Consider the following 21,096-nt stretch of genomic DNA (forward strand, 5'->3'; position numbering starts at 1 on the left):
TTCCCCAAACTTTCAATTTCAATTTATTAAAGACTGAGTTAAGGTTTGTCTTATCTTTCAGTCGGTCTATTATATAATTACATTGTAAGCAATAACAAATAAAAAATAAAATAGAAAAGGAAACGTACCGAGTATGGCAAAAACATTGAAAAGAGAACACACTTAAAATAATAATAAGAGTAATGACCATGTGTTGGATAAAATACACAGCGAAATAACTATTGATTTAGTTAGTCGTGCTGGTAAGTCTGAGACAAGAACTAATTTTTGAGCTGATTTATCATCCTGACTATTATCATATATCATCATAGCCTCATCATGGCTATCGAGGATGACTTTCGAATATATTCTGGAAGTTCATTCCCCAATTTCATGTATATGATAGTGAATGAGTTTGACACAGTAAAAGTTTTATGCCTCAGCAGAGAAAGTAGTAACGTTTCGTTACTCCTGTCTTGCGTTGCTGATATTCGTACTGATATTAAAAACGCGACCTTAGGTACTCTGGTTTTTTACTAATATCTTAAATAAAGTCGTAAGTATGTAATATCTACGCCTTACCTTAAATTTCATCCAATTCAACTTTTCGAAGTACCTAAATAAATGATCCGAATATTTCAAGTTAAATAAGTAACGGACGCAGGCATTTTGAACTCAGTAATCCATTCGATAGATAGCCACTCAAATCTAAATAAACCGTATTGTAGTATTCCATTCTAAGAAATACTAAGCTTTCCACTAGTTTCTTTTTCTTTTTTTATGGCGATCGGTAGAATTTTTTTCAGTCTACTAGAGAGGGCTTTTCTGCGAGCGAAAGCGAGGTGAAAGCTTTCCTGCATATATAGTCAACGTGACTTTCCCAGTTCAAATATTTATCAAGTTTTTTTTACTTTATCGATTACAGGTATTATTACGTTATTTACGGATAAGTTTGGGATATCATTAAAGTCCGTTTCTGACATAATTCTCTTGGATCCAATTAAAATAGTGTACGATTTATTCTGATTCATTTCGACTGCATTTTCTTTTTACTAATCTCGATGTTCTGCAGATCATAATTTAATTTTGTTAATGCTTCTCAAAAATTGCTGGGATTTGCTGAGACAAAGTTGGACGTTATCCGGGTATAGATTATATTTTTCATGACTAATAGCTTTTGGAAGATCATAAGAACATAATAAATAAAAGAGAGGACTAAGTACTGTACCTTGTGGTAACCCTTGTTGTAAATATATCCATTGAGATGAATCTTCATCTGTCACTACTGCTTGTTTGCATTAAATAAATATGAGTGAACCCAAGTAACAGCGTTTGACGAGAAGTTAAAATAAGAACTTAAATTAGCTAATAATATATCGAAGTCAAGTCTCTGGAAGGCTTTTGAAAAATCTCAAAATACCATACTTGTAATTTTTCTTTCTTCAGTTGCTTATCTTATGCCATCGGATACTTTAATTAGAGCTGTTGTAGTGCTATGTTGTTGTGTGAATCCAGATTGAAAATAATTCGTTATAGACTATTTTCTCGTAAGAAACTTTGTTATTGGCTCGTAAGTAATACGTATATTCTAAAATATTTGATGCTCCTGATGTTATATTCACAGGTCTATAATCTGAATGCAATGTATTTGGTCTAGGAATTAATTCGTGCGGGTGGACAAGAGATGGCGCAACGAACGGAGCGTCCCACAGTTCCGTGTATCCACACATGTGTTGCAAACCTCTGTCATCGCGTATCGTTCGTAGTATAGGGCAGTGGATTAAAGCGTCAACAACACCAGTTTGTAGTTAAGTGAACATGGCGCAATTTGTGCCTGATAAAGTGTTTTTGCGGGGTGTCCTGCTGCATTACTTTAACATGCAGAAAAGTGCGACTGAAAGTCATCGTATTTTGGTGGAAGTGTATGGTGACCATGCTCTAGCTGAGCGAACGTGTCAGAAGTGGTTTGCACGGTTTAGAAGTGGTGATTTCGGCTTGGCAGACCAAGAGCGAGCTGGACAGCCAAAAAAATTTCAAGACGAACAATTGACAGCATTGCTCGAGCAGGATTCGTGTCAAACGCAGGAACAACTTGCAGCAGCATTAGGCGTTGATCAAACAACAGTCTCCAAACGCTTGAAAGCCATGGGAATGATTCAAAAGATGTCACATTGGGTTCCACATAAATTGAAAGACAGAGACGTTGAAAGACGAGAAACCATTTGCGAATTGCTGCTTCAACGACAGAGCAGAAAGGGGTTTCTGCATCGAATTATTACGGGTGATGAGAAGTGGATCCATTACGAGAACCCTAAACGAAAAAAGGCCTGGGTGAAACCAGGTGAACCAGGTCCATCACAACCAAAACGAGATATTCACTGTGCAAAGGTTATGCTGTGCATATGGTGGGATATGAAAGGTGTGGTGTACTATGAGCTGCTGCAACCGGGTGAAACTATGAATGGAGAACGTTATCGACGACAATTAATGCGTTTGAAGCAAGCTCTGGCCAGAACACGACCAGAATGGGAGAACAGACATGATAAACTTATTGTTCAACATGATAACGCTCGCCCACATGTCGCAAAACCGGTCAAAACCTATTTAGAAAATGTCGGATGGGAAGTTTTACCCCACCCGCCGTATTCACCAGACGTTGCTCCTTCGGACTACTACTTGTTCGATTGCATGAATAACGATTTGATTGGACAGCGGTTTACTTCTTCAGAAGATATCGAAACATGGGTCTCTGACTGGATCGCTTCCAAGGATGAGGACTTCTTTCGCCACGGAATCCGTACATTGCCTGACAGATGGGCGAAAGTGGTGGCTAGCGATGGACAATATTTTTCTTAAGGTATTTATGTATTTTGTGTTTGTACTACAGCTTCAATGTGTGCGTACCAACCGCACGAATTAATTCCTAGACCAAATAGAAAAAGGGAGTTTCGCTATGGGCTTTACAAAAGCAGCTTTCCGTTGTTCAGAAAATATATCTGTGGTAATGCTTATGTTACATATGTCACCTATGGGGTGTACAATATACTGTAAAATATTTTTTATCATAAGAATTGATATTCCATGGGGTCTGCTAGCGTTTGATTTTATTTTTGAGATTCCTGACTCGACCTGGCTTACACTGACATCAGAGAAACTAAATAATGGTGTCGTCTCATGTTTGTTCTGCTTAATTCGATTTAATAGGTTTCTTTTTACGCCCAAGTCTAGATTAGGAATATTGCAGAAATATTAATTAAGGTCGTTTAAATTTAATCCAGGGGATTTTTAATTTTTTTTTATTTCAGTCCTATACCAAAAAAAAAATCAATTTGCTCCAAAGCTGTTAGGGATCTTTGACCGAGTTAAGCAAATCGCTAAAAAACTTAATCTTTGCTTTTCTTATTTCTTGTGTACATCAATTTCTTATAATTTTATAATGTTGATGAAGGTAATTTGCATTTTGAGGGTCAATTGTACTTTTTTTATATAGTGAGTCACGCTATTTCATTAAAGAAATTATTTCGGAATTAATCCAAGATGATGGTGGTCTATGTACACGCTTCCCTTTTAAAGGGGTATGTTTATTATATAATTCCAGTATTAATTTATTCGACATATTCAATTTATCTTCTACACAAGAAAATAAACTGACAAGAAACCATGGAGTAGCGGCTGCATGTTGATTTAGTGCATCCATATTTACGCGTTTAAGGTCCCTATACATAATCATTTTTGGTTGGTATTTAGGAACTGATAAAGCATAAGAAAAAGATATCGCAGCATGTGGTGTCCTTAAGCTAAGTACAGCTGTCTATCCCTTGTTAATAATTCTTTCCAGTTTAGTATTTAGTACGACATCTATCTATGAGTCTCTGCATGCCGTATGACAGTTCGCCTCAAAAGGTAATAGCTGCAGACCATACGATGAGATAATGTCACGAAGCTCATCTACTTTATCCGAATTTTGAGAAAGGTTAGAATTCAAACCTGCAGCGATCAAGATAAGTTGATAATAATTCAGATATTTTGATAACTCTCGGAAGAACTGTTCATATGATGGTGAATGTGTCCGATACACCACTGAGACTGTATCCTTAGACTGAATGCCTGTTGTTTACTAGATTTTACTTCTAGTAATAGGTATTCAGTTTCATTAGGTGTTATATTATCTGATTTGGAAAGAGTCTTTACTGGTAAGTTTTCTTTAAGATAAATACCTAACCCACTCTATCTTTTGTTAATTCTGTCATTTCTATATAGCGTATACCCTGGTAACCTAACCAGATTGTCATCTAAGGACGATTTCAACCATGTTTCATTAATTAAAATGCAATGCATGCCAAGAGGAAAGAATAACGCAAGAAACTCGTCGAATGTGTTCAAAAGAGATTAACTATTGACGTGAAGAATGTTGAGGGTAGAAAAATTCTCTTTTATGACGGACCACGTTGGTTTGCAGGAAAAAGTAGGAAACGAAAGTTGTGGGCATTGCAAACTCATAGAGATGTTGCCGAGTTCCGTTATGAATAAAACGGGTGAACCTCCTCTAGCCATGTCACTATTTGTGTCATTTGACATTAAAATAACTTGAAATTCTAATTAAACTATTAAGTAAAGTAAAATTACAACTTACCAGCACGCAATGTACATATGATAAAAATGATTTCAAGCTATTACATTTCACTAACACTATTGTCATGTCACTATTGTAGATAACATTTTCATTTTTTGTTTTGTTTTTCGAAATGAAATCATAAACACGACACTGTGTTATAATAATCTGTTTCTGTGATTATTTTGACTTCCGCATTAAAAACGTTTAAAGAAATGTTGAAATATTTCGGAAATATATATATATATATATATATATATATATATATATATATATAATAAAGATGAACTATGCTGTATACACACACATGAACACACCACTCTTAAACAGAAAATATATGAGAAAGAGAATAACAATCCGTGTTAGCATACTAACTAAAATTTAAGAAACAAACACATTTTATTCAATAAAGTTAGTATCCAGGACAACTTTGTATTTTTCACATCCTTTCGTAGTTCGGCCAGTTCTTTCTTTGTTGAAATGTAATTCTTTCCATTTATCACTATTACAATCTTCCCATCTTGAATATATACTTGTTTATAGTTAAACTTTTGTACTGCAGACCGGAAAAGGTTGAGTCGTACCAAACAGAGACCTTCTCTAATGGTTGCGCCAGTCCCTTTCATTTTTTTTTAACTGAAAATTTCTACTCGTGAGTGATACGTCGAAAATTTTACAATGATGGGACAGTTTTTTTCTTTTCTTTTTCTGATCTCGGTCCGATAAGATGACTTCTGCTTATTTCATATGGTTCTGATTTAAGTTTGTTTTCAAACAGTTGAAGCGATACTTTGTCAGTATTTTCACCTGCCTTTTTCGGTATCCCGAAAATTCGAAGGTTATTCTCCTTTGGTACTGCTCAATTTCCACATTTTTTTTATTTTCATGGCCCTAGTGTTGTAAATAGAAAAAAAAAACCGTTCGTATTTTTGTCAGAAATGTGTTTTTTTTTTTGAAAAAAAAAAACATTGCCTCTCTTTTTTTTAAAAAAATAGTTTTCTTTCAAATAGTCATTTGTAATGCATCTTACGTCTATTTAAGTATTACAACGAATTTCAACGAATCACTGGTTCTTATAAATTATTTGAGCCATTAAAATGCCTTTATATATATCTGCCTTTATACATAATTTAATAATCAAAACTGAGAAGTATACATCACGTTTACAAACTTATTTTTCAATATGTCTACTCTCTAAATCTGAAAGATCTATTTATTTATGGTTGTCCTGACAACCTCCTATTCACAATCCTATTATTATTTAAAAAAAAAAAAAAAAAAAAACCTATACAAACATATGGATAACTTTTTCACGTCGATATTACAATTAGAATTAACGCATATTTTCTTTTTCTTCTTCTTCTTCGACATAACCAGTCTAGTACATATAAAAAAATCCAATGATCGTTACAAGTAGTAACAATATAACAATATATAAATATTACAATATAAAAATATTGTATGTACATGAAGTATTTTTATGTACATGTAATCACCGAAAAATGCAACATAAATTAAACGCTAGAAACTGATACGCTACAAATATTTTACAATTTATATGAATAGCATAGCTACTAACAATTCGGGTTTCAACACTTTTCATCAATATCAACTAAGAAATAAAAGTAGAAATGAAATTTTGTTTTCGTGAAAGCACGCCTTTAATAAGTACGAAAATAATGTCACGAACAGTATAACTTGTCTAAAGGTAAAAACTAATACTAATTTCTCTACTAGTGTTTTTCTAAATATCATATATAAATAATTTGTCGACTCGATATATATGATATGCAGAGCCGGCTCTACTATATGTGCAACATGTGCGTTTACATGGAGAGACAAGTTTGGAGGGTCCGGCAAAATCTGTCGTAAGTATATTATTTAAATTAAATATTTCTTGTTGGAAAGACTTCATGATGATGGTAGTTACATTTACTAAGCTACCTATTTGAATATTGCATTCATAAATTATGTTTAGGTCGCATTAGTTAAAGGTCACATGGACAATGCTAAAGCAAAAGGTCAAATAAATCCGAGCAAAAATTGCTTGATTGTTGTCAGATGCAAGAATTCTCGAATAGTAGCGAATAGTTAATTAGTTATCACAGTTTTGATTTGACAGCTAGTCTTGTTTTTGTCACAAACAAGTTCCTTATCATTGAATATGGAAATAAGTTTTTTTTTTTTTTTTTTAAATAATGTTAACAGATGTAGAACAAAAATCAAGAAATAAAGATACAAGAGCTAGTTGCACTGGAATTGCAAACTGATACATTGAGATTCAAGCTCGATATTGAAGTCTATAAAAAGGATTACCATCTTTCCTCTGCAGGTGTGTTTGCTCTATCTTTCACTAACGTAATAGATTTATATGTAAAGAAAAAAAAAACACAACGAGTTTGTACTTTTAGTAAGTATTTAAGCCTTTCCGAGTGCGACTGCACTTACCCTCCCCTTCGTTGTTCATGCTGAAGTAGCATACTTAAAATCACAACTTTTAAGATATGTTCTTTCTGGAGAAAGGGGCAGGAGACAAATTATGCCATTGCACGGGGGGACAAATTGCCTAGGGCCGGCCCTGATGATATGTATATACAAGACATGAATATAGGATGACACAATTTGAAGTAATGCAGGGTGTTTCAAAACTAATATTAGGGTTTCGTAACTTTGTAATATCTATTACAATTATAAATATTATATCAAATGAAAGAGCAACTCAAAAAGTTTTGTACACACGCATGTACATGCATTGTTTGGTCTGTCTGCCGTTACAAAGAGCAAGTAGCAGAAAGAGAGCAGAAAGCTTTTTGTGTTCTAATAAAGACTGAATCTGTAGTTACAGTGCAACTGTCTGTGTGAACATTATTAAGGAGACGCTTGCAACTACGTCCTTATCGTTTGTAGTTGCTACAGGTCTAAAGCCTACAGACTACGGTTTACGTGCCAATTTCGCAAGTGAAATATTGCTGCATAAAAATTTTCTGGATCGTATCGTCTTCAGTGATAAATCGACATTTCACCTAACGTGAACACTCATAATGTTTGCATCTGGTGGTCAGCAAATGCTCAGAAGATGCTACAGTTGAAACGAGACTCCCCTAAATTGAGTGTGTTTTGTGCCATACGGCGGAAAGTTTATGGGCCTTTCTCGCCTATCGATTAGATGTGTGCCGTGTGACGAATGAATCTCACATCGAACACTTGTAGCAAAGACCGTTTGAGGTGCTCTTTTACTTGATGTACTTTTTATAACTGTACGTAAAATCTAATAAGTACTGCGAAGACTTAAAACCCCGATATTCATTTTGAAATATCCTGCATTCTCACCAACAGTGTTGCCTTATAAAGTTATTGTTTACAACAATGATATTATTATGAGTCGAGACTATAACTACTACAACAACACGGGTTAGTAGTCAAAAAATGTAATTAAATGTACACTTGTAACCCTTTCGGACCCAGGTGGCCAAAGTGGCACACACAGGTGTGTCACTTTTTAAATCCGCTCCTGTATGGACACTAATTAAGATATCGGGATATTATTTTTGCCAAATATGATTGGACCATAGTTTATCATATTAATTTCTTTTTCTTCTGAGTGTCGAATTTCCTTCTCAAATTTCACCCCAGTCAAAACTCCGAGAATTTTCGAATTTCTTTTACTTTTTTTCCCTTGTAGCTTCCTATGTTGTAGAAAGAGACCTCCTTAAGATTTGGCAGGTAAATACCTCGGATGAATACCTAATTGTTGACATCAATTGGACGGGCCTGCGCAAAGTGTTGCCAATTAAGGAAATTAAAATTTCCCTAAATTTGGACAAAAAAATCGAAATTTTTGTTTATAAATCCGTACCCATACGTCCGAGTGCAAGTCAACTTACGCCAATCGAACATTTGTCCTTACTTAACAAACGCGGATACAGATCGTTACAATGGGGTAATTAGGGGGCGTACGAAAAATTCGTATTTAAGTTTTAACCCTTGATTTTTCTAGTTTTTCTCTACTTTTGTGTCTACCGTAATATATTTTTGGTAATTAGAAGCTTTGTTCCTTAAATATCGCCATGATACTTGTAGGATATATTAGTGGTGTACCAATGTTTAATTTAAGATAGTTTGCGTCTGTTTGGTAACAGTGTTGCTAGCTACAGAAAATTTTAATTCCAGATTTTAGCGGGGAAATTTGGGAAAATTACCTGTTTTGTCTCTATTATTTCCCTCTTATTTGCTACATCGAAACAAACGTACACGCATCTGAAAGTATCGTCTTTGCTCTACACAACGCAATATAGAAAGTTTTAATAAGATAATTAGGGGAAGTACACTTGAGGTTTACAGTAGACCTTGTTCTCTAATTGGAAAGACATCTTTGATTTTTTTTAGGTAGAATGAGATATTTTTTATTGACATGTTTACTTTATTGTCACAATACTTGTAGGATATATTAGAGGGATACCAAAACTTATATTAAGATAGTTTTTGTGTGTCTGATAGTAGTGTTGCCAGACAGAAAATTTTAATTCCAGATTTTAGGCGGAAATTTTGAAAAAATTCCCTTTTTTGTTTCTATTATTTCCCTCTTGTTGGCTACATTCAAACAAACGTACAAGTTTCTAAAAGCCTCGTCCTTAGCCTACACAGTGCACCATAAAATGTTTCACTAGAATAATTAGGGGAAATACAGTTGAGGTTTATAATAAACCATGTTCTGTGAATGGTAAGAAAATTGTGAATTTCTGAGGTAGAATGAGATTTTTTTTTTTTTTTTTAATTTCATGCTTACTTTGTTAGACATCGCCATGATACTTGTAGGATATATTCTTGGGGTACCAAGGTTTATTTTCAGATAATTTTCGTCTGTCTGATGGCAGTGTTTCCAGCCAAAACAATTAATTCCCAATTTTAGGTGAAAAATTCAGAAAATTTCCTTTTCCCCTCTATTATTTTCCTCTTGCTGGCTACATTGAAACAAATGTACCACTACCTGAAAGCTTCCTCTTTGGCCTACAGAACGCACCATAAAAAGTTTCAATAGAATAATTAGAGAAGCTGTAGCCCCGGCATATCTGTTGATTTTTGCTTCTCAGGCGTAAAAAGTGTTAGCATTTTATGTGTATGATGATAAGAGATTTTTTTCCTCTTTGAATGGCAGCCAGCGATTTCAGGATTTCACTGTACCTTGTCAACGCACCAAATAATTTTTTTTAGGTGACTTGAACCCATATGGCAGCAGTGGTGCTAGATACAAAAAATTTTGAAATTCGGTTAGGGATATTTTGTAAATTTTCACCCTTACATTTCCCTCAATAATTTCCCACCCATTGGTAACACTGCAATGCAACTTACACCAAAAAATAGCCACATCCATTTTCTAAAAACAAGGCCTTAACTATGTCAATCAAATAAATGGCTTTTGGGCAATAAGTCACTAACTGAAAATGTATGAAAACGACAAAAATGACCTGGATCCGAAAGGAATAATCACACAATTTTGCTCGTATAAGTACAAAGAAACAAACGATTTGTAAGTTACGAGGGATTCGACTCAAGTTCTGTTGATTATTTCAATAATTTGCAACATAAATCAATAAATAATAGTTGCCAGAAAAAAAAAGACATTTGAAAAAAATATGAAAAAAACGAAGTTTTTTATTGAAAAAAAAACCTTCACAGAAAAAAAACAGTTTTTTTACAACACTACATGGCCCCGTTGCCATTGTTGTCGACTCCCTCTTATGACAAAACTAATAAAACGCAAGAAACTATTTTCTCTTCGTATATTCTAAGATATTTAAAATATTTAAGAAAATCCACTACATATTTCACTATCACTCAATACACTAGTTAGAGATGTGAACTCTTCATAAACTGCACTTCTTAAAAAAATACCCGGAGCGTACTTAAATGCGTCTAGCTCCTGTCCGCCATGTCCTAGGGAATTTATTACCCACAATACCCAGTTTTTCGCAGAAAATACAAAGAACATACTCGTTTATTTTACATATAGTATCTATGAACGCAGTTTCGTTACAATCCTGTATGCACTTTAGGACTTCTGAAGTATAAGAATAGGACTTCATTCCTAACTTTGACATTTCGTGGTAATAAGTTCGGAGAAGCCTCTGCTTCACCCAAACCTTTTTTTGAAGGAAAATATGAAACATGTATTACCTTATTTTACGTCTATCATATCTATGTGAAATTTCATTCACTTCGGTCTACTTTTTCTTGCCCTTTTGCCGTCGAGTAATATTTTTTTCGATGGGGCCTTTTCCTCCAAGAATCGTTTTTCCGCAGAAAATAAAATACATGTATTCGTTTATATAATGTATAGTATCTGCTACTTACCTGCCAAATTTTATTCTGACAAACACATAATAACGAAGAGTTTGTTATGTGTTCTACCTACAGAAAGAAAATTGTAGTCATCAAACAATAAGTTTGATCAGCACTTGCTTCATACGGTACTACTTTTTCTTTTACTAAACTTCGTTTATCAAGAAATCCTGAATGAATGGGTCAATTGAAGTAAATATCACTAACTCAAAGCTAATAAAGTAAACTTCAACTTGCTTCAAATTATATTGGAATCAATATCCTTTGGAAAAGCGGGGAAAAAAAACACTTGTGAATATAACCACATCTAAATACAAAAACACTACTTTTGCTCGACTTACTACAAGTTTCGTGGGTATTTACAGATCATCAAATTTTCGAATGATAATTGCATTTATCGTTCAAGTTAGCTAGTGGGAAAGGTGAGGTATAAGATACTGTAGACTGAAAAACAGAATTTTGGGCAAGATAAGTACAAACTACATAGCAACTCAATAATTATTTTTGAATTTCATTATTTGTTTCTATTCTTGTGTTATATTTCGTGTTATTCGGGGTCAAACTACACAGCACCTGAATAATTAGTTTGAATTTAACTACTTTTGATTTTTGTGTTATTGAACCTCAATTTAATGTTTTCAACCTTTCTACAACATTTCTCATTTTCTCTAATAATTGGATGAGGATAGCTCAGAATTTAAACAGAACGGCTTGTATTTGGTATTCGCTGTTGAATTAATAACAGTTAAACTTGTTAAGTATGAACTTCAGTTTTTGCTACATTATGTGTTATTTGCACTCACTCGCAAAGCGTTGTATAAAGCTTGCAGAATGTCTCTGGTAAAATCTCGCCCTTGTTTAAGACATGCTTGTGTGATACCATTGGCTATAGATTCAGGGTTGTGTCGTCGTTGTTTGCTGGGTGTCAGAATATGTTGGAATTCGTAAAAACGAACGAGTCGATACAGTAGCTAAGTACGCTGTGTTGGGAAATATTGCACTACAGCACTCTTTACCGTGATCCTATCTCTGTCACTATTTTACCCAACGAATCCGCTCTCGCTGCAAGCAGATTTTAACCAGGCCAACAAAAATAGCTTCAGTGTATTAAATCTATTTTTGCTAATTAGAAGGCGTCGTCATGCACTGATCTCCAACATGAAGTAATTCTGGTGCATCTGTATATTGGACACACTCTTCTCACACATTTAGTACGTGATGTCAACAGCTCGTATTAGGAAGAATGCATCGTCCTTCTGACTATACGATATATTTTCAATGTAATATCCAAAACAGTCAGATTTCAGCAAACGCTTTGCATTATGCAACAATATTCCTGAGGATCTGGGTGATAATCTTTCTTTAATCACCGCATTTTTTGCTTATATACGTGAGATTAAATATTACAGTTCTCTGAGGCCTTTATTTTGAGCTTTTATCTGATTTGTTTAGAATTACTTTAATTTACACTTGTTATAAGTTTTCTATTTTATTTATTCTTTAGTTTTAAACAGACTGTATTTCCTTTGCTAACTTTTTAAATTTAATCATACTGTCTTAACTTTATTGAGATTTTCTTTTTTCTGTAGTAAAAGTCGTGTTTTTGATCGTTGTTTTTATTGGTGGTCTTTCATGAAATCATGCGTCTGTCATTGGCCTCTTCGTGGCCAGAACAAATTGCCCCGGTGTTGATGTTTCCATTAGAACCCTAATCAGTCAGTTACTTTTCCAATAACTTGTTCAATTGATGAATGCAGTTGGCATTGGATAACTTGTTGGTCTGTTAACATACATGGAACTTAAGGTAAATCCAAAATAAATATACTATCTATCATATGGAGCTACCGAAAACTTGGTGTTATGTTGGAACAAATGCTTCAATAAATGGTTCCTATGTAGAAAAGTAGACAAATATTCCTGCTTCAAAATGTACATTTCAGCTTTTGTGAATACATTTGTTTCGCTGTGAAAAATTTACTCAACTATTTTTTTCCCTGATATTTTTATATTGGACACACAAACTTTTTCGTCCATGCACATTCGACCTTCTAGACATTGTATCTTAGACCAAAAGTAACTATTTACTTCTTTGCAGTACGAAAGTATAAAATTCATACAAACTTTTAGGTTCTTCAATTATTCAAACGCCGTCTCTAGATCTAGCGCTCTAAGGGTAGCTCCCGTGATCCTAAATTGTAGTAGATCAAGTAACCCTATCGCTCAAGTCTTTTAATCAAATAAGTTTACTCTTGCGACAACGCAAATACTACAAACTCACAAGCTTCAGCTTAAAATTATTGTCTGTTACATAAGTATGTCCTAAATATACTTATGCAAATACACAGTCTAAATTCATTCACTTATTCTTTATTCAAATAAGCAATACTTCGAATATGGTCAGTTGCAGTCACTGAATAAGAAATCATAATTCAGCTTCTATTTCAGCAATTTGTCTTTTAATACTTCTAACTTCTTCTTCTTTCTGACGCAACTCCAACTTCAACGCACATAGTCGTTCTTCTTTTGACATGTCTCGTGCGTTTTCCTCTAAAATTGGTAGTATATTTCTTCTAAGTCGCGCAATGACAGTACCAGAACTGGGACGGGAATTGGGAATGCGACCTGTCAGTTGAAGTATCAAGTCACCCTAAAAGGAAAATTAATACATAGTTTAATTTCACAAATGGATAGAAAATTCATACATTAACATTAAAGTAACTCAAACTAACAAGGAATGTTTTATATTCTATTCTAAATCTATTTCTTGAACATTCTCTTCAACATATGGAAGTGGGGTGTTCTTTACTAACGTTACCGGCCTACTAGTAGGATTTGATATTAATAAAGTGAAATTATTCTTAGGTACTTTAGTAGGCAACCTTTGTAGTCCGTATTTGTCCAGCAAATTTTCTAATGGAGAAATAAAAAAATATATATATTCATCATCTTTTTGCCGATTCTTGACATTAATTGGTAAAAAGAAATGTGACCTGGCTGGTATGGTAACCTTTCGAGTTGTAAAAACATCAACCGACTTGTACTGTTTTATTGTATGCATAGCGCTAGCAGACAATTTTTCTTGAGTGTAAACTTCAATTGGATACTGCGAAGGCCGTGGTTTCTTGTTATTCTCTAAGTCAATTTTGGTTTGTAATCGATTTAGAATGTCTTCACCGAATGAAGGCAAAAAAAAAAAAAAAATAAATAAATAAATAAATAAATAAATAAATAAATAAAATAAAATAAATAAATAAATAAATAAATATCCATGCTCTAAAATTCTGAAATAATGAGAAAATGTTGCTGAGCCAATCCTGAACTTAATCAAAGCTATATAGCGTAAATTTACGACGGAATTCTCGATTCCTCGTAGATTAGTGCTAAAAGGAATCAATTTCGTGTTTAGAGGAAGCCAATTTTTAGGCCATAGACTCAATGAGCTGCCAACGTCAATGATTACAGGATATTTTTCTTTATTAATTGTTACATTAATTAATAATTTATGTCCCTGATTTAACATTTTAATGTTCTCCCTTCTATCTGATAACGGAGCCACTGCATAAAGTGATGTATTTATCAATTTTTGTTGTTTACTTCTTTCCTGATTTTCGGCCCTCAGAACATGCTCTTGAGAGGGTTTGTCCTGGGGCCCCCCATGGCGTTTCCCTGCTGATTGTTCGTATAGCATGTACTGGAAGAATGACCTTTTTATAGCATGTGCCGCATTCTGTAACTGTTTTCGGCCTAGGATTACTATTATTATTTTTAGAACTGTTCTTATTTCCATTTCTCTGCCGATTACCATTATTTGTATTTTTCGACCTATAATTGTTACGGCCACCTCTCCTAAATTGTGAGTTCTTTATAGCATTTTGAGCTACAATAAGGGCTAGTTCAGTCATTTGATTTGCTAATTTAGTGAAGTTTAATGAATTATTTGTGCTAGTATTATTAGATGTGCAAGGCGCGGGGGGGTTCGGATTAGCAACTTGGGGGGAAGGATTTGGAGGTATCTGATTTTGTGATGCACCCTGTAGCTGTGGTGCTGGAGGTGTAGGAAAGATTGGGGCTGCTTGCTGGTATTGATTCCAAATAGATGTTGGATTACATAATGGATAAGTCAGTTGTTGTTGATGCACAGGGAAGGAAGTGCCAACGATTGCTAATGAGTGTAAATTGCTGACTGGTGAATTATGATCACAGAGTGAATATATTGCCTGTTGTAAAACCACGTAATCACGTTTCTTCATTAGGTCATTTGCTTTCTCCAGATTATGTAAATGTGTTTGTAAGGCGTGAACAGTTGTAAATGTTTCTAACGCTATCTTTAGCAAAAAAAAAAAAAAAAATCTTTAAACCTAAGGATAAATAATTTATTTTCTTCCCCTCGGTGGTCTAAGGCAGAACATGTCCTCAGTTTCCTAAGAAAATACGCATGTATTGGCTCGGTTTCACCTTGTTGGACTTGAAAAATTTCAATCTCCGCCCGATATGCCGATAATCTTGGTCTACTCAAGTCAATTAATTTATCCTTTAATTGTTCGTAATTAAGTGCATCTAATTGGTTCTGGGCCTTTAATTGTAGCACTAAATCGAGCGCCATGTCTTGTAAATACATTGGTAACAGTTCTTTCTTTTTCTGCTCATTCCACGAATGCAATAATGCAAGATATTCGAAAAGCATAAAAAATCTATCGGGGTCCTCCGTAACGTGTCCCGAATATTTAGTGAGGTGTGTTATATTAAAAGAAGAGCGCGAATTCTGCTCCATATTTGTACCGTCCTCCGGGAAAGTGTTCTTTTCTGTTCTCGTTTGAGGCATGCACTAAATAAAGTCAAGTCCGATTCACTAATTGTACACTTAAGAAAATCACATACCTTAAAAAAAATAGTTCACTTTCAAGTTAATAAAAATACTGTCCGGTAGAGGAGTATTCAGATCGATACTGAGCCGGTCAAAGCCTCTACCATGTAAAACTTTGTCTCATATAAGTTTGTAGGTAGAGCATTTAATAAAAAGAGGGTCCGGAATCGACTCCCACTAACAGTTTTATTATAAATCTTCCACTATAAAAGTATTTTCACAAAATATTATACAAAATTATCTCTCTAATATGAAAGGTTAGAAATAGGTAGTCTTTGACCGTAAAGTCGCACACAGGATCTCCACAGAGCCCCGTAGCAGGCTAAGCAGATGGGAATTAAGGAACCAATGCTCCGTACCAAGCAGAGGCGGGTTAAGTGGCCAACAGAGCCCCGTAGCAGGCTAAGCCAGGAGATAGGATAGGCGTAGTCCTGTAGCAGGCTAGAGGCCTGAGGTTAGGTTACTCCAAAAGTCCCGTAGCAGACTAGAGGAGAGTCACCAGGAAACTGGTCTCGAGTTACGGTCACGGTCACGGTAATTTTGAAGTTTTGAGTAGAGTATCGGGCCGAAGCCCCTGACTCCATGAGTTAGATGGTATAAAATATATGCAACATGTGCAGGTGGTTTGTTGAGTAGTACTATTGTTTTGTTAGGCGTGGTAGACTACATCGGCAACTGTCGCAGAGTAGCTGATGATGATATCAGTGCGAACGATGGGAAGATATTAAATGCGTGGCGTGCGATAGACATTTCGTAGAGCGAATTCGGTGCCGATGTTAGCTATTGCTGGATTAATGTGTCTGGGTAAAGTACGCCAGAACTTACTGTGTAGACGTCGCAGTAGTACTCTAACAGTAGGAAGTTCTAAATCTTCCAGAATTTGTCTGTTTCGTGTATATCTTTCGTGACCAGTGATTATACGACCAGCTCTAGTTTGCACACTTTCAAGTGTTCAAAGGTGACTGTATGAAGCGTGTTGCCAAGCAGGGCATGCATGTGAGAGGGTGGACAGGACTATCATCTTAAGTATGTGAACGCGGACCTCATGAGAAATTGAACTGCAGCGAAAGATGGGATATAACGCTGAGATTTTTCGTAAAGTTCTTTGCTTGATGTCGCTGACATGTGCGGCGAATGTTAGCCCACGGTCTAAAGTCACTCCCAAGTATTTGGCGTGGGTGGCATGAGGAATGTGTGCGTTCTCATAGATAAGATGTCGAGGGACGCGGATGCGTCTTCGACTGTGGATGACAACACAACTTTTGTCTGTATTTACTTTAATCCTCCAACGTCTTGCCCATTCCTGAAAACTTGTTAGTTGACGTTGCATATAGATGTAGCATTGTGCAAGGGAGCTACTGGTCGTGAAAAAGGCAGTATCATCGGCGTACGTTGCGAGAAAGCAATGTGGTAGGGTCGGAAGATCTGCTGTATATAGAGTATATACAAGCGGTGAAAGTATTGCGCCCTGTGGAACACCTGCTTTGATAGTCCTAGAAGAGGATTTGACACCGTCAACAGACACATGAAATTTTCTGCCAATGAGGTAAGAACGAGTTGCGTAGTAGTACTATGTTGTGCACGAAACCCAAACTGATGGGATGGTATGAGATCATTATTGACTACATGCTGCCTCAGCCTCCAGAGTAACACACGCTCAAATAATTTACTTAAGTGTGACAAAAGACTGATCGGCCTATAGTTTTCTGGGAGCAGCGGATTTTTTCCAGGTTTGGGTAGAGTGATGATACGAGCTTCCTTCCAGGTCTTTGGGAAGTAGCTTAGTTAAAGGATGGCATTAAATAAATAGGTTAAGAAGACCAGTAATTTCCTTGTTGGGTGTTTCAGTATCTCAGTTCTAATCCCATCAGGCCCAGATGCTGTTCTTGCCGGCAGACGTTTAATATGTCTTTCTATTTCCCGAGGTGTTACTAAAGTGATATCATCTAGAGGGGTTTGTTTATTTATGGTATATAATGTGGTTCGGATGTGCTGTTGGAAATAAGGATCGAGAATTGCTCTATTGGGCTGGAACTATTCTTCCAAATAGTCGGCGAAAATATCCGCTTGTGACTGAGGGTCTTGAGTCAGTCCTTGAGGTCCTTGTATGACTCTAGCTTTCGAAGCGTTTGTAGTACGTTGGAATGCTTTGGAGTACGTCCAGATTTTGCGATCATTTACTGTAACATTGCGAAAAGTGTCTTCCCAGTATTGTTGGTTTTGTCGCATAGTCAGCATCTTGAGCTTTGCACGCAGTTTGTACCATAGTGTCTTATATCCTGGATGTAGTGTGTGCTGCTATCGACGCCTAGCCCAGCGTTTCAGATGAATATACAGGTGTAGATGAAAACTGTCGCATTGACCGGTTTGGGTTGAAGAGATTTTGATGGTGGTACTTGCTGTCTCTGCAGTACGAAGTGCTAAAGTGACGTGGGGAACTGCTTGTTCTATGTTCTCAATGGTGGCAGGTCTATCTCGTACATCGATCATAGTGTTTAGTTCCCGTTTAAATACATCCCAATCAGTTTCTATTTGTTTGATGAGAGGGGAGGTATGTTCGAGGCTGCGGTGTGAAACGTGGAAAATGACAGGGTCATGATCAGAGTCTAAATCCGAGATGACATAAGGATGTACAGTAAAGGATACGTCTTTGCAAAGAGCGACATCAAGCACATCGGGTTGACCACCGAATTTTGGATGGTGAGTCGGGCCTCGTGGGGCACTGATGATGAAATTGGACGTTAGGGTATATTGGTGTAAGGCGTCTCCTGCGTTGTTAGGTTTAATTGAGTGCCATTCGCCATGCTTAGCATTAAGATCTCCAGCCAAGATGACTTTTGGCCCTAAGCTAGCTATGATATCGAAGTCCGTGGGCTCTAGTTGTGTGGCCGGGGACCTGTACCCAGTGACTAATATTAATGGAACGCCTGGAGTTATTAGCTCAACAGCAAGGGCCTCCAAAGTAAGTAGGGGTGGTATTGTAATCAACCTGACTGGGAATGACTTTTTGATAAGTAACAATCCTCCTTTCTGTCTACCCACTCTATCCTGTCTGTACACAAGTCCAGATCTTGTTTAGAGTTCCCTTGATTGAGTGCAGAAGTTGACTGGATGTTGGAAGAAATGGAAGCTTCAGGATCTGTAGCCATTGGCTGGTTATTAACAGAAGTGGGAATGGAGGTTTTCTCTGTCGTTGGTTCTTGTAAATTTTTCTTGGGTGCTTCTGGGTGTTTCTTCGGCTGCTGTGCCGGTAATTTTAGTGCTTCAGAGTAAGACTTAAATACCGGGCAACCACGGTAATTTGCCGGGTGATCCCCCTGACAATTTGCACAAGTGGTGGGTGTTGATGTGTCTGGTTTACTGCAAGACTGTGTGAAATGCAGTTGTCCACATTTGAGACACCTCGGGTGAGCTTGGCAGGTATCTTGAGAATGCTCCAAGCGTTGGCACCTGTAACATTGCAGCACTGAAGGAGGCTTATAGGGTTCGATCTGAACCTTGTAGTGTAGCAAGTTATTAATTGCATATATCTCTTTAACAGCTGCAGTTCTCTCCAAAGCTACCAAGAACAGTGGCATCAGTATTTTCTTATCATCAGTCTTGCTTTTGCGAGACATTTGGTGGACACTTATTGGTTTGAAGCCTAATCGTATAAGTTCTTCCTTCAGGTCATCTAATTCGGTGTCAATAGGCAGTTTACGGACAACTACCTTTATGGGCCTTTCATTTTTTGCTACTCCTGTGGCATATTCAGTTTTCATTTGCTCACAATAAGTTTTGATAGCGTTATAGTCATCTTTGGTAGCCGCTTGAAGTCGGATGCGCTCCTTATTGGGCTGAGCTAAGAGAGGCTCCTTCAATGTTCGCGACAAGGTCTTTATAAATGTATATGTGTTTGTTATTCCGTATATGAAAATCGGAGGCGGCCTGAAACTGGAGAGCTTGTTAGTCGGTGCATTGTTGTTGCTGGTACTAGTATTATCTGCTTGCTCAGGTGACAAAATATCGAACCTATTACTGGTGGGAAAAGGTGGATATTCTTGGGTGCTATTAATTATTTTCTCTGCCTTTTGAGGTTCTCCAAAGAAGACCTTCGTCGCTTGAGTGTTCCCACTACTGTGAAATTCATATCTTCAGTGTTATGCGACGTTGATGGCTGCGATTCACTTGACTGTTTAAGTGTAGTTGTCGTTTTCACTTTTAGCTTCGCTGGGGCGGTTGATGGTTTGTTTATGCCTAAAGGCAGAAGAAAATCTTCCGGTTTATACGTTGATCTTATTATTTTGTCCCTGATACTAGGATTCTTGGATGATTGTGCCTTTTTCTCAGTCTTGACTGACGTCTTCTGAGAAGTCATCTTTATAGCGAAAGTAGGAGACGGCGCCAGCTTACCACAAAGGAGGGTAGTGGAGTGTCTAATAAAAGATATGTTCTTAGAGCGATGCTCTAAGTTTGGACTTTAATAATATGCCTTTTCCTCCGAAGAGGAAGCACAGAAAGTAATCGTTAGCCGGTAGAGATGCCGAAGTCATCAACTGGTTTGTTCAAGTAACTCTGCCTTTGAAGAGGAGAGTATCAAAATAAACCGTTAAGCCTAAAGAATAGCAAGGTCGTCTAAAGATAAGATCAAGTTAGTGTGTCAGCCTCCGTGGAGGCTCAAAAACAATTCGACAGTGGTTTCCTTAACCTCGATAAGGTAAGTAATCCAACCGTATATACGAAGATCGCGAATAAATTCAACAAATGGGGATGGAATACCTAAATGACTCGCTTATTTTTCTCCGCCAGCTACGGATACCCTATTTTTTTACCTGGTTAGAGCTCCAGGTGGCCAGTTCAGGTCTCGAGTTGTCTTCGTCCATCCAATTTATAGGGTTCCTTGGGTGGCGGTGGCGCTGCTGCTCCGATGTCGTCTTCTGCTCCGTGGGAGGGGCCAGAAGCCGTCGTCTGCATGTGACAGTAGATCCCTCTGGTGGGAGATCCTCTTGCCGAACCACGTGGTGGTGTTTGTAAACACTGATGCGTGGAATTGTTTGTTTACAACATCACATAGGATATTACAATATATATATATATATATATATATATATATATATATATATATATATATATATATCAAATGTGGTAGGTATTTGAGAACACACATTAGGGGTGACTCACAAGGGAAGATGATGAACTTGCTACTGTAAATGCAATGCGTGAGCAAGGTTTTTCAAGCAGCAACGTAACGTTCTATATACAGTATCAATAAACTAAACAGTTTCAGCTGTCTTCCTTTTCCGATAGATCACTGCTAACAATT

The 21,096-nt window shown here is 36.5% G+C and overlaps 1 protein-coding gene across 4 annotated transcripts in view; it reads right to left on the reverse strand.

The window, feature by feature from the left end:
• Positions 1 to 4,954: 4,954 nt before the first annotated feature.
• Positions 4,955 to 21,096, reverse strand: part of LOC145662718 (eukaryotic translation initiation factor 2-alpha kinase 1-like) — a 242,736-nt gene continuing 226,594 nt past the window's right edge. Inside the window, exon 10 of one of the 4 annotated variants that reach the window (XM_081728576.1) lies at positions 4,955 to 13,577. In XM_081728576.1, coding sequence (XP_081584702.1) covers positions 13,353 to 13,577 — 225 coding nt within the window. In that variant the 3' untranslated portion in view covers positions 4,955 to 13,352. The remainder of the gene's footprint in view (positions 13,578 to 21,096) is intronic. The other 3 variants (XM_081728575.1, XM_081728573.1, XM_081728574.1) reach the window with 3 other exon arrangements.

Source organism: Thermobia domestica, chromosome 10 (genome assembly GCF_964235325.1).
Source record: "Thermobia domestica chromosome 10, izTheDome1.hap1.1, whole genome shotgun sequence".
Classification (NCBI taxonomy): domain Eukaryota; kingdom Metazoa; phylum Arthropoda; class Insecta; order Zygentoma; family Lepismatidae; genus Thermobia; species Thermobia domestica.